At 45.4% G+C, this 14,623-nt stretch overlaps 1 protein-coding gene across 1 annotated transcript; it reads right to left on the bottom strand.

Annotated features, from left to right (window-relative positions):
• Positions 1-667: 667 nt before the first annotated feature.
• Positions 668-2,560, bottom strand: LOC142817512 (uncharacterized). The gene is made up of 2 exons (XM_075894532.1): positions 2,449-2,560; positions 668-2,365 (listed from the first exon to the last, which is right to left on the bottom strand). The coding sequence occupies exon 2, from the start codon at positions 2,324-2,326 to the stop codon at positions 668-670; it is 1,659 nt and encodes a 552-aa protein (XP_075750647.1). The 5' UTR covers positions 2,327-2,365; positions 2,449-2,560.
• Between the last annotated feature and the right edge of the window lie 12,063 nt (positions 2,561-14,623).

Below are 14,623 nucleotides of genomic sequence, written 5' to 3'. Positions count from 1 at the left end.
GTGTCGGAAGTGTATGGTAGTTTGAATAATGTAGTGGTCACTACCGAAGTTAATGTTCAGGTTGGTCCATGTGACAAAGTGAACGCGATGGCTGAGTGTAAGATCGGGAGATGTATCTTTAGCTACACTATTACCTAATCTAGTGGGCATGTCTATATTGTTGTGGAGGGTGAGGCGGTGATCCTGTATGTGAACCCACAAAGCCCTACCCTTGGGTGTAGAAACAGAGTGGCCCCATACTTGATTTGGTGCATTAAAATCACCAAGTATTAGGAGAGGGTGATGTTTCGCGGCCGCAATGGCTCGGGCAAAGAGAGTATTGAAGCGATGGTGTTTCGCCTGTGGCCTACTATAGACGTTTAATACGTATAAAGGCGATTCTTGAGTTTTACAAGGAAGGACCTCCAAAAAGTTGTGCTCCACATCGACGCCGTCGAAATTAGAGTGAGTTACCGTCAAATGTTTTTGCGTTAATATTGCAGTATCGGGAGAATTTAGAGATTTAGTTTGGTGTACACTGTAACCGGGAAAAGTTATGTTTCCGTGGGTCTCTTGTAGGGCAATGACTGCAGGGGGTTTGGGGCAGGAGGCCAAATATTGTTGAAGAGTCGCTTTCTTTTTGCGGAACCCCCTGCAGTTCCATTGCCATACTACAAAGTTCGAGCGATTAGGGTTTGCAGCCATTGTCGGGAGGGGGTGTAGGAGAGAAGGCGGGTACGGCTATATTTGGATTATTGGCCGTGACGGCCGCAATCCATGCAGTGGTCTGCTGCATTTGAGTTTGTACAAAATCTAGAAACTTGTCAAGTTTGTCATTTATGGCAGCTTGGCCCGTCTCCTGAGCTGTGAATCTGCTCTCTATGTGAGAAATCTTACTTTCAATGACGGCGAATTTCTTCTGTGTTTTATTTTCGAGGGCGTTTATCCTATCATTAAGAGTTAGAACTGTGTCGCTGAGAGATTCTTCTTCGCGTGGTGTGGCAGGGGTTTTGCGCTTATTTGAGGGTGGCAGCTGGGAGGTGTCTCGAGGCATTGTAGTGTCCATGTCAGTAGGAGGAAGAGGTATCGTGGGTTCAACAGCAGGGGGCGATTGAGCAGGAATGAAAGATCGTGGTTCGGAATGCTGCGAAAGATTGCTAAGGGGCATTCGGGATTGTAGCTCGAGCTTTAACTTTTGAATTTCTGCCTTGAGGCTAGCGTTTTCAGCTAGAACTTTTTCTAGGCTAATGTTTTGAGATAAGGAGCAGTTAGAGGAAGCTGCCTGTGCCCAGCTTACCTTTAATGGGTTTGGCAGATGACTGGTGGAATGGGGGTTCGTTGACTGGGTCGGGAAGTCAAGTTCTTTGGGAGTCGAGTTTGGGCCCCGCCTCTTGCTCTTGCTGCGACCCCGCTGTGGGCCACGCTCTTGCGAGCGATTAAGGCTCGGTGTCCGGGATGATGGAACTTCTGAGGGCTTAGGTGTCTGGTATTTAGGTGTCTTAGTCTTGTAACGCTGTTTGCACAATGGGGAACCGGTGATGTGAGCTCCACCACACACGACACAGACGGGTTCACATTCATGGTCCATTGAGGAATCCTTCAGTCCGCACTTGTGACAGATTGCATCGGGAGTAGAGGGGCAGACATCCTGGCGATGTCCAATTTTTCGGCAACGGGTGCAGGCTTCCACCTTCAGTCGGAATGGGCGGCAGCGAAGCGTGCAGCCTTCGTAGTTGATGTAAAAAGGGACGTGCGTGCCACGGAAAACAACCAAGATGGTTTCGGTGGTGCTCAGTCGGCGAGCGGCCCCAATGGTCATGGCTGGATTACATCTTTGGAGGGTTGGAAGGATTTCCTCGTCAGCGTAATCCAGAGGGAGATGAAACCTTCCACGACAAGAATCTACAGGGTCGGCAACGTGGGTGACGACTTCGTAGGGGACTCCGTTGAACTTTAAGGTCCGGATGTTGTGGTATAAATCTGCTCGGTCCATGCTTGACGTACTCACGAGCACTGTGTGACTGGTGGGATTGACCCTGATTTGATCAGGGCTGCTGATGGGAAGTCCAACTGCTTTGAGAACGAGTTGTCGTAAGACACAGGGGTGCAACTTGGTACAGTCGAGACCCCCGCGTATCCGAAGAATCACCTTGTAGTCCGCATCGGGCAGTGGTGGAGGTTTAGGCTCCCATGAAGATGGTTTCTTCAGATCCGCTGCGCAGGTGTCAGCCGATGAACCAGTGGGACGAAGGTCAGCATGTAGAGCACGCCATGAGCGAGCGGCGTCGCCTCCAGCAGCGACGCCCGCTGCGACGCTGGCCGCGTCGCGCTGGGCGCCTCCACTCATACTAGGCCGGCGGTTAGGCCTAGCGCGGAAGCGGTCGAGCTGAACAATAAACAGTCAGCACTGTTCTCAAGGAGCATTATCACATCCCAACAAGGTGTCGAATGGGTGCCAGGTCCACTTACAGTTGGTGTGATGTGTGATCCAGGGTCCAAGGACCTGAAGAGGTGGTCATAACACGGTAAGTAGCCGGAGCCAAACGTACACACGTCAGCGTTTGATCGGGATCAAGACGCGTCTCCAAAAGGTGGAACTTCTTCATGGAAGCTGTGGAAGATGAATTCCACTTTGATCACTGACGATTATTTCTTAGATCAGGTAATGAACAGCATCAATGAAATAAAAATGAATGATGAAACTAAACTTGGAGAACAATGGGAAGAGTACAAGCAGCGAATAAAAATAAAAGGTATTGATCGTTCTAGCGCATCGAGTTACGAAAGGAAAAAGAAATAAAAGAACTCCGAATGACTTCGGAAAGACTAATTGACTTCGAGTGCAAACAACCGGGAGAGTATAAAATTGACATACGCAATATTAAGCAGAAACCTGCACTGCATGACGAGGAATGCTACCACGCTGCACTCGTCCATGCTAGGGCTGAGGCTTAAGCGTCTGGAGAGACGCCAACTAAAAGAGCGTTAGGGGTGGAAAAAAAACGAATGCTCGACGAAATCATATCGAAAAAATAAAGAAAGATGACCATGAAGTAACACATACCGACAGCATTATATCTGTATTTTCAAGTCATTTTGAAAACCACTTTGCGTGTAGACAGGTAAACCTAGAAAGATTTAAAGAAGAATATTTAAACCGCATGCCACAAGTGAGTGAGGAAGTGAAAAGCGCTTTGGAATTATCTATATCTGCATCTGAAGTTGAATGGGAGATAGATAAGTTAAATCCCGGAAAATCTCTAGGAGCAGATGGTCTTTGTGCCAAGTGGTACAAATGTTTTAAAAATGTATTGTCTCCTATACTTGCAGGTGTTTTTAACGAGGCATATGAGGAAAAGAAATTACCACCGTCCTTTGGGAAATCCCGTACTGTTCGGATTCCGAAAACAGACGAGGTTGAAAAGCTCGGGCACGTCACAACGTACGGGCCGATCGCACTGACAAACGTAGACTACAAAATAATATAAAAAATTTTGGCGGCTAGACTTCAGTCCGTAATAAAAGGTATCGTCGGTATACACCAAACGTGTGGAATCAAAGGTCGGTCTATAGTAACAAATCTTCATAAAATGCGGTCCGTGCTCGAATGTGTTGACATGAGTCAAGCTGGTGTGGCCATACTCCAGCTGGATCCGGAGAAAGCGTTTGATTGCGTTCCCCACGCTCTTTTGTTTGCTGTATTGGAGCACATTAATGTTGGTAAGATAATCATTGACGGTGTAGCCATGACGTACCGAAATGGTAGTACGAGACTAATTATCAACAAGACATTGGGCCCCCCAATTAGAATTTAGCACTCAGTGCGTCGAGGTTGCCCTGTTAGTCCACTGTTGTTTTGCACCTATATTGAGACTATCTGTCGGTCGATATTGCAGCATGACATCATTAATGGGATTAGAGTACAATCCTCAGAGGTCAAACTACTCGCATACGCTGATGATGTTGTGATCTTTAGCACTTCCTATGAAGGTATTGAAGAATCAGAGTTTCTAAATCTTTCGCCGAAGTTACAGGAAGCCACATAAACTGGGGTAAATGCCTCGGCTTTTGGCATGGATATTGACCTTCAACCCCAGAACATTTTTGCAGCCTTTAAATGGACAAGAACGCCAGTTAAATATCTTGGAGTACCGCTCGAGTCATACAGAAGTACAGATGAATATTGGACACAGCAAACGAAAGCAATTAAAAAGAAAGCGAATAGGCGGAATGCTACTTATCTGTCCATGTTTGCTAGGGCTAATGCATGCAACTGTTTTTTTGTGTCTAAATTGTGGTATGCTATGCAAGTGCTGTACTGTTCCCTGGTCAGTGTACAAAAATTACATCGGGTGTTTCCAATGCTTTTGGGGTGTCTAACTGGGAAGGTGCAGTCGCACGAATTTGTTTATACGGGTGAAGTGTGGAGGCCTTCGGCTAGTACATCTGTTTATCAAGCAGTTAGTAAATAGGTTTTTCTTTTTCCGCGAGACAAGAGATCCATTCCTACTAACAGTGTGTCAAACAAGACTAAGTAGACTGTTGTCTAAGTTTGTTGTGAGCACTCATGTTACCACAGGGGATGTGCAAGAATACTTGAAGAAAGTTGTGACCAGCGTGTGGTTTTTGTGTGTTCGTTTTTCAACTCACTACCTGTGGTCTGTTGGAAAGAAAAAAACTGTACAAAGATTTATGTGACACTATGCTCCCCATCCCACTGTACACAGCGCTATGTACCGCACGCAAGGGCCAGAATGCACTTAAACGAGTTAAAAAATGCCGGCAGCTCCAAGTACAAAAACGTTCTTTTTTAAATTACACACCGGAACACTTCCTGTAAGAAGCCTTCTAAAGGAGCGTGGGTTTTTTATGCCTTGGGGATCTCACTGTCTAATCTGTAAGAAACCGGAAACTATTAAACATGTTTTCTTTCACTGTTGGGAAAAAGTTTACTTTTGGGACGTATCACAAGGGACGATTAAAAAAGAGTTCCCGTTTGACCCTCGTGAGATCAGGTATTTGGTAATAGAGAATGAGGATGGATTACCTTTTGATTTTATCATAATGAGTGCCTTGAACAATATATGGCGCTCTAGAATGGCTGGATTTCATTGTGACCCAGACAGGAGACCAGCAAGAGAGTATTTTAAAGAAAGCATCTCAAGAATTTTCGAGGTAGTAAGAACAGACGAATGTGTACCTTTATGGGTAGAAAGGGTAGAAGCACTACTGACCATGAAGAAATTTTAGGCCGTGATGTGTTATAGTAATGCTTGACAGCCTTAGTTATTTTTAAAATTTTTGGATTGTTTGTTGTGTATTGTAATATATTTATCTTAGCAACCCGTTTGTGAAATTTAACTGGAAATAAAGAAAAAAACTGGTGTAGCTCAGTGGTGGAATATTGGACTGGCGCCCAGTGGACCCGGGCTCAAGCCCCACTGTGTCATTGATGCAAGGTTTTTTTTTTCTAATCTTGCGCGATGTGGTAGTTACAGACACCACTGGCGGTGGTGGCGGCGGACAACATGCAACTGGGCATGACCCGAGTTGTGATCTCATAACAGCTTTCCCAGTAAAAGGAGAGACTGACAGTAATTTCACTGCAGCGTGTAGAACTCCACCACATGTCAGAGTCGTTCACACAAACCCGTCTTTCTCAAGAAACACAGCAGGGCTTTCACTGCCTTGTGGGCTGTCGAGGGATGCGGACATTGCTGTAATAGCACCTGTACACAAAGAGGCTGATCATCCAGTCGCCGCAGTGCGTTGGCAAGTACTTGTATGGTTGAGGCAAAACGAGGACAGTGGCACAGAAGGTGTTCGATATCTTCATCGGTGCCGCCAACATCGTAGGCCACACTGTCACTCATTCCGATTAACGTGGTATAAGCGTTCGTGAAGCCAACTCCCCCTCCTTCGCGGGTTCAAATCCCGGCTTGCGGCAGCTGCATTTCCGATGGAGGCGGAAATGTTGTAGGCCCGTGTGCTCAGATTTGGGTGCACGTTAAAGAACCCCAGGTGGTCAAAATGTCCGGAGCCCTCCACTACGGCGTCTCTCATAATCAAATGAGGGTTTTAAGACGTTAAACCCCAGATATCAATCAATCAATCAATCAATCAAGCCAACTCCCAGCCAAACGCAATATAGAAGCGTAATAAATAAATGAAGAAACAAAGCACCGAGGTTGTTTTAGTGTAAAGATGAATAGCTAGGGCCTAGTAACATACGGTGAAATTTTCAAAACAACGACCTTCCTATTCGGAATATTTAGTTTTCGTTAGATTTAGTTACAATAAATACCTATACGTCCATTCATAGCAGGGCAATGTTTGCATGGCTGTCGATTGTTTTTGTTTTTAAGAGAAGCAGGAAAGAGCCTCACCGCGGTAGTGTAGTGGCTAAGGCACTCGGCTGCTGACCCGCATATCGTGGGATCGAATCCCGGCTGCGGCGGCTGCATTTCCGATGGAGACGGAAATGTTGTAGGCCCTTGTGCTCAGATTTGGGCACGCGTTAAAGAGCCCCAGGTGGTCGAAATTTCCGCAGCCCTCCGCTACGGCATCTCTCATAATATTATGGTGTCTTTGAGACGTTAAACACCACAAAAAGAAGCAAGAAAGACACTCTTTTTATCCGCGAATTTCGGACTATTGAATGTCCTTCCTGTGGGAAAAAAGCCGCTAACCACTCTTTATTTTTCTCTAGATAACAAAAAAAAAGCTCTTCTAAGCGATGAACTTGGTTTATTATAGAGCGAGTTCATCCTGCTCCTCTGGATGCGTTTGTCTACATAAAGCAGATGCCCAGTACAATCAAAATTGCTGTAAATTGAAAATTTTCAAGCCCTATTGGCCGCTAAAGTATTCACGCTGACAGTACAATTATATTAAGGACTCACATATAGAGATATATAGTTCCAGGACATTCCGTTTCATGACAATAATTTAAACGTACGATGCTTGCACAACGCTGCTGAATGTCATGGAACTATCTAAATACATTTTTTATGTGATAATGTTACTTTATCTAAAAATTAACTGCATCTTGCTTCTATAAAATGAGTACCTATTTGTGTTTCCTGGTGAAATAGTGCATAAAAATGGCAGCATATCCACGGAGTGAATTATGGAGAGTAGGGCGAAGCATTCGACTGTCCATTCGTTCTTGCTTCCGTCCGTCCATGAGTCCGTCTCTGTGACCGTCCATGCATCCATCCGCCCGTCCGTGCGTGCGTCTGTTCGTGCAACCGTCCCTGCCTTCGTCCATGCATCCGCCCCTGCATCCGTTCATGCGTTCATCCATGCATCTGTCTGTGTGTCCGTTCGTCTATGTATTCAACTCTCCAAGTACCATTATCTCGCATCTTTTCATCATATATTCCCCATAAAGAAGCACCGCCATCCAGCGGACATTCCAAGGACTAAACGAGAGGTGGCACACGCACACTTTCTTACGGCATGCGCTTCGGGTCTACTTCCCACCTTTAATCACCTCGAGTTCATGGTATATATTAGTTCACTGTGTTCATGGCACTGCAGCCCAACGCTCACTAAACCTTTCTAAAACCAAGGAGGTTACTCCCAGCGAGTATAACGTAGCAACCTTTTCCTGTCAGATAGTGCTCAATGTACATGCCAATGACTGCTATTGGGCAATGAGAGACAGGAGAATTCGGGTTTTACTTTGTTACGGCTTGTGCTTCGTATCTACTTCCCACCTTTAGCACCTCGAGTTCGTGGTATATACTAGTCCATTGTATTCATGGCACTGTGGCTCAACGCTCGCTAAACCTTTGTTTAGCGAGCGTTGAGCCGCAAAGACGTTACACCCCGCGAGTATAACGTAGCCACCCTTTCTTGTCAGATATATAGTGCTCAATGTACATGCCAATGGCTGCTAATGGTGAGCGAGGTACAGGAGCATTCGGTTTTTGCTTAACGGGCACGCCACGAACTTTTTATTGTTCAACAAAGCACAGGAGAAATTTCCCACCGGCACCACCTTGCAGGTCAAAATGTAACACTGGTCACACACTACGACTATGACTACGACAACGAGGGATGAACGGGTGCCGCTTTAAGGAGCTTTGCCCCTAATAAAACTGCGCTAACGAAACGAGAACGAGCGATACCAAGGTCCTGACGAAAAAACGTTTACTACGAGCCTTGGCTTGACAATAACCGTGAGGCTTAGTTACAGTTCAGTTTCTCTCTTCAACTGGGCGTAAGAGATAGCTTGCTTCACCCTAATAAATGCGAAGCGTTTCTTAGTGAACTTCGGCGACATTGAGCGTATCTATCTATCTATCTATCTATCTATCTATCTATCTATCTATCTATCTATCTATCTATCTATCTATCTATCTATCTATCTATCTATCTATCCATCTATCTATCTATCTATCTATCTATCTATCTATCTATTGATCTATCTATCTATCTATCTATCTATCTATCTATCTATCTATCTATCTATCTATCTATCTATCTATCTAGCCGCTTACGTTTGGGTGCTTTCGTGGGCACCCCCTTAACTTGGCGTGAACCAAAATTAGCATGAGAGGTGCTAATTTTCCGTTCGTTCTTGTTTCCGACCACCTGTTCATCCATGCGCTCGTCAGTCCATGCATGCTTCCGTCTGTCCGTGTGTTCTTCCCTCATGTGTCCGGATAGACGGACAGACAGAGGCATGGCTGCATAGACGGATGAAAAGAAGCACGGACGAACCGACGGGCATGTGAATGAACGTACGGTCGGAAACAAGAATGAACAGACGGACGGCAAGAAGCACGGACGCGCAGACAAACTTACCGACGATGGTTTGACGAATATGACGCGCTAGTCAAGACATGAATAATCGTCGCGTACATGACAAACACTTCCCGCCAGACAGTGCCACATACCCACGGGCAGGTATGTGCTGCTGGTATGCGGGTACGTGCCATCGGTGATGGACCCTTAGTTTCTACAAAGGAACGACGAGAACACACAAGGACAATTTTAACATTGAGAAATACCCGACCTCGGTAGCGTCGACCCGACGAATGCAAAAAATAAATGCCAGGGTCCCAGCTGGAACCGAACCCAGGCAATCTGCGTGGCAGTGAAGCATCTTACCACAGAGCTACGCCATGTCTTGAAGCTTTTTTTCATATAGACGCTAATCTTTGTGAAACGTCCATAGTGGTTGCAGTGTTGCCTACCCAGTTTTATAAACATTACATATGTACTCTTTTTATAGAGCTGTCACGTCAGGTTAATGTCAATTGTGGTTAGTTGCCATGCGCTCAAGTCGGTCTCTGTAGCAGTCAGTGTCCAGGGCCGGGATCCTCGGGAGCATCAGCGCTTCATATCAGCTTCTGGTGTTGCTAATACGCATGTTCCAGTTGGCATCGTTGCGCATGTGCAAACAAATAATTATGTAAACATCTGCAACTCTTCAACAAATGTCTGTGCGTGCAACATTTGTACATATATTAGCGCAATTTTATGACGTGTCACCTAATAAAAAAACTTGCAACATGGTCACCTTCCCTCCGCGCGTGCTTCGCATAACGTCGATTTCCAGGTACGTGGGATCTGCCAATTTTTTTTCTATTTTCCTCTCCCTCTTCTGCGTAGACCTTTTAAGACCGAGTTGAGACATAACATTTTGGAAACATGGGATTTTCACTACTGTTTCCGCCTGCTGTAAAGAGTGCTGTGCGTTTTAAGCATGTAAACCTCACTGTACATTTGGGAAAATGCGTAACTAAAACTACGATAGGCGCAGATGACTTTATCTGCAACTGGAGGTGAGCCATAAAGAAGGCTTTCAAAGTGGTCATAGTTTTGAAGGGCATTGTGATCACTGCAGCCATGTTTGTCTTGCCAAGCCTTGTTCGTAGAATGCACTTTTGCGAAATAAGTAGGGATTTGTGATAGATTCGGATGATGTTCCCGCGTAATCAGCACAACTACTTCTTCAGCACCAACACACAGTGGTGCCATATCCCCACCATCACCACCCCATACTCTATAATTTCGCGAGATGGATTAGCTAACTCGCCAGTCTCTTTTCCCCACCCAGTTATTATATTCATCGGGAAAAAATGCCAGCGCCTCTATTGTCTTCTAGTAAGGTCTTGTGGCGAGATTGTTAGTGCCTATCAATATTTATTGGGCCTCTTTACTGAAAGCTTGCATATCGCTCGTCTTAGATGCGTCGTAACCTCACAGGTAAGTGAGAAAGTATATAAGCAAAGTTCGGAGGTTAACGCTGGAACTCAGCAAGCCATAGCTGCACGCCAAGACGGTAAACGAATCACAGCATATTCATGGAGTGAATTACGTTGAGTGGGGCGAAGCGTCCATCAATCCGTCCGTCCGTTCATTCTTGTTTCCGACCGCCCGTCTATTCGTGCGCCCGTCAGTCCATGCATGCTTCCGTCTGTCCGTGCGTTCATCCCTCATGTGTGCGGATGGACGGACAGACAGAGGCACGGCTGCATGGCCGGACGAAAGAAAGCATGGACGGACCGACGGGCACGTGAATGAACGTACGGTCGGAAACAAGAATGAACAGACGGACGGCAAGAAGCATGGACTCACAGACGAACTCACCGACGGGAACACCGATGGATGGACGCATGAATTAATGAAAGCATGGAAGGACAGGCAGACGGAAGGACGCATGAGTGAAAGGACGCGCGGACGGACAGACAGACGGACGGACGGGTGGACAGACGTATGAATGGAATCTGAGACGGACAGACAGACGGATGAACAGAAGCATGGAGGCATGGACGGACAGATGGACAGAAGCACGGTTGAATAGACGGACGGGCAAACTGACGTATGCACGGACGGTTGGATGCACTGATGAACGAATGGACGCTTCACCCCACTTATTATCATTCACTCCATGGATATGCTGCGAAAATCACTATTGACATCCAGATATATTATTCCTAAGGACATATACACGCAACGCCATCTATTGAGCAGGTCATAAATTAGAGGTGGCTACATACTACATACGGAGGAGGGAACGACCCCCAGCCGGAGCTTCGCCCTTAAATGAAAACGCAGTCACCTCACAACATTTCAACGAAAAATGCTCGTGCACCTGTGCACAGCTAAAGTTCCCCACGAGTTTTCTGAAGAAAATCTTGCGCTGCATTGAGTTTAGAAAACAAGCTTAACCATTTCGAATATTTTGTACCCGACCATGGGAGACCAGTTAGACGTACAAAGGCCCTTAGCGCACTCACGATAAATGACAGCATATCCACGGAGTGATTGATTACGACTGGGGTGAAGCATCCATCCGTCCGTGAGATCGTTCCTCTTTCTGTCCGTCCGTCCATTCGTTCTTGCTTCCGTCCATCAGTCCGTCTGTGCATCCGTCCATTCATCTATCTATGCGCTCAAACTTGCGTCCGTCCATACATCCGTCCATGCGTTCATACGTGCGTCCGTCTGTCCATGCAACCACCCATGCGTCCGTCCGTCGGTCTGTCTGTCTGTCTGTCTGTCTGTCTCTCTGTCTGTCTGTCTGTCTGTATGTCTGTCTGTCTGTCTGTCTGTCTGTCTGTCTGTCTGTCTGTCTGTTCATCCGTCCACCTGTCCTATCCATATCTCTGTCTTTCTGTCTGCCCGTTCGTCCGCCCATCCATCCGTCCATCCGTCCGGCCATCTGTCTGTCTGTCTGTCTGTCTGTCTGTCTGTCTGTCTGTCTGTCTGTCTGTCTGTCTGTCTGAACGTCTGTCCGTCCGTCAGTACATCCTTCCATCTAGGGAACACTCCAAGTACAGCCATCTCGCATCTTTTGATTATATATTTATCATATACAAATACCGCCATCTAGCGGACATTTCAAGGGCTAAACTAGAGGTGGCTACCTACTACTACTACTACTACTACTACTACTACTACTACTACTACTACTACTACTACTACTACTACTACTACTACTACTATTACATACATCAAGGACACACGACCCGCGGCTTAAGGTGTTTCGCCCCTAAAAGGGGTTAATGATTTACCGTGCATGGTACTCTACTATAGGAGAGCTAAGAGCAGTCCCTTCGGCTTCGCGCCTGATGAAGGCGCAACATTGACAATAACCCATGTTTACACTAAGTTGTAACGATTTAGAGCACTAGTATTCTGCTATGGGAAAGCAAACAACCGTTTTGTGAAGCTGAGATATGCCGTGAAATTAGACGGGGCGATGTGTGTTTAGAAAACGTTGTTGACGATTTAGAGTACGAGGTGCTCTACTATGGGAGAACATAAAGCCGTTCTGTGCATGGGCCTCACACTTCATGTGGCTAAGGTGATAGAAATGCCTTTCAAAGCGTCCAGAGCGCCATGGGATGGAAGGCACCAGCGGAAAAATTAGTGACTGACACCATCATTGCAGCAAGGTTTTTCGGTCATGCCCGGTCCCTTGACCGAGACAAAACTATTGTAAGGTGAAACTGTTACAGCATTCGCAGCGTGTAATAATATGGGTGATATTGTAACGTAATGTACGGTTAGCAAACCAATAAGCATTTTAATTTTGACACAGTGCTTTTAACTCATAGAGCATGTTGCCGAAGCTGTTTGAATATCTTAGAAGAAAAGGTGATTTATTATACCTGAGTATCATTATAAGTGTTTTGCTACAAGGTAATGCAGACACAGAAATCATTGTTTAGCGTACCTTCTGCTCTTCGTTTTGACAGTGAAAGAAATAATTATGGTACCTCAACAAACTTACTTTTATAAAACTCTAAGCAAGAGCGAAAAAAGTACGAACTTTTCAAGAAATAGTATCACTTCTGCATTGCAATCAGTTTCGTTCTAGATTAGTGTGTATTTTAGAGTACTAGTAAAAGCTGGCTTTCTTTTCTTTTAAGGGGAAGCGGCATCTTGCCACGCCATTTGTGCAGTGTTCACGTGTTCAAGTGGCTTTATACCGCGTTCTGGAATTCTAAACGAAGCAGCATGAAATATTGAGCGTCGTCCAAGCAACAATGCTTGGCCTGAGCTGGCGTACGAAAAACTGAGCATCTGTGCAATAACACAAGCGGGAACAAAAGAATGCTATCATGAATAGAAATATGAGCTACGAGACTGCGGATAACGCAGTTCAGCGTTTACAACGTTTATTTAACGAGCGACCTCGGCTCAGCGAATGTGCGCGGAGCTCTCAGACCTAGCGAGGGTGCACGCAAGCGAGACCCACAACATCCATTGTTCGAAACAACGACGCAGCAAACGCTAGTGCATAAATAAAAAACACGAACAAGAAAAAGCGCTACAAACACACCCACCCACTTACTCTAGTAAACCTAGCCTTTTTCCTGAAGGCGTCATAACAATAAAAATGAAAAACGACATCGTTGACAGCATGACGTGATTACATGGGCATACAAGAAGACTCATTCGTTTTTGTTTTTTTCTGGCGTTAAACTATGCGGAAAGTCAAACTTACTCGGTTGTGTGGTATGCAAAAAAACGTTACATCCATGGGACGTCACCGAGACGTCGCCTAGACGTCATAATTTTCGGCGATTTCTGGCGTCATATGGTGATGTCATCAAGTGATCATCATTTTGTCACTTTTATGCGGACCGGCGGGATACTGTCTTCAACGTTCGCATATCGTATTTGATGAGGCATTTAAGGTTTTTAGGTTAATAAAGAAATAACATAAATGTGAAAAATCAAGCAGCCGTACTTCGTGCACAATGATGAAACAGTGAAGATGTTGATGTTCCTTTCAGTATCTCACAAATCTTGTATTACTGCGCGTCATCGAACAATCTTTGTTAAGCTTTGAGGTTGTAGTTATTGCATCCCGATCATACCACTCTTATACGCAGACAAGCTTACGCTTATGATGCTCGACATGTTATTTCTATTGCTATTCATTAAAGAATCTTTGTTAAGCTTTTGTGAGGTAGTATAGCTGCCACTTTTTATAGTCCCGAATGATCATGTGACAGTGGTATGAATATGGTAACGCACGCGCCTTTTGTCCAGCTAACGGTTGACTTTTTCCTTCTTTAGCGGAGGTTTGGCGTAGTGGCACCCTTGCAATTACCACGGCATACATACACGCTTATGATGATGAGAGTTTTCTGACGGGCCACACAGATCTCCCTAGCACGTACCCGTTTTTGTCTAACTGTTGCGTTTAGTTTATTTTTTAGAGAACCACTGGTGAACAGTGGGGTTCACCAAATGTCTGGGACGCATTCTCGTTTGTGGTGCCCACAAGCGTTACCACAAATCTCGGGCATGAAAGGCTCGAACGTGAATCACTTTGCTGTTACAAACATATTACAAGCGAAGATAATGTGAACACACACAAGTTCATGACCGTTTGGAAAGTGTAGTCGATTTTAGGAAGCAAATTAGGCCTTCTGGCAATACATGTGTCAGTATATGTGAAATATTCTTGCAAGTCGTTGCAATTACGGAGAAGTACGTTGATATTTTGATTGCACCGAGACACGTGGCAGTACCTTCTCAAAAAAAAATAAACTAGGTCCTTAGCCTGATGTCCCCGCAAAATTATCCCTTTACAACGCAGATTACTTTTTCTTTCAAGTTCTTGTAAAATAGGACTGCTCACGTGAAGTCCTGAGCAAGTTGTGTTAGA

The sequence above is a fragment of the Rhipicephalus microplus genome, chromosome 5, assembly GCF_043290135.1.
Source record: "Rhipicephalus microplus isolate Deutch F79 chromosome 5, USDA_Rmic, whole genome shotgun sequence".
NCBI lineage: Eukaryota > Metazoa > Arthropoda > Arachnida > Ixodida > Ixodidae > Rhipicephalus > Rhipicephalus microplus.
This window is presented reverse-complemented; position numbering and strand designations above follow the sequence as displayed.

Excerpts from the sequence above, each read along its gene's own strand:
- LOC142817512 (XM_075894532.1), bottom strand. The coding sequence starts at position 2,326 with ATGAGTGGAGGCGCCCAGCGCGACGCGGCCAGCGTCGCAGCGGGCGTC.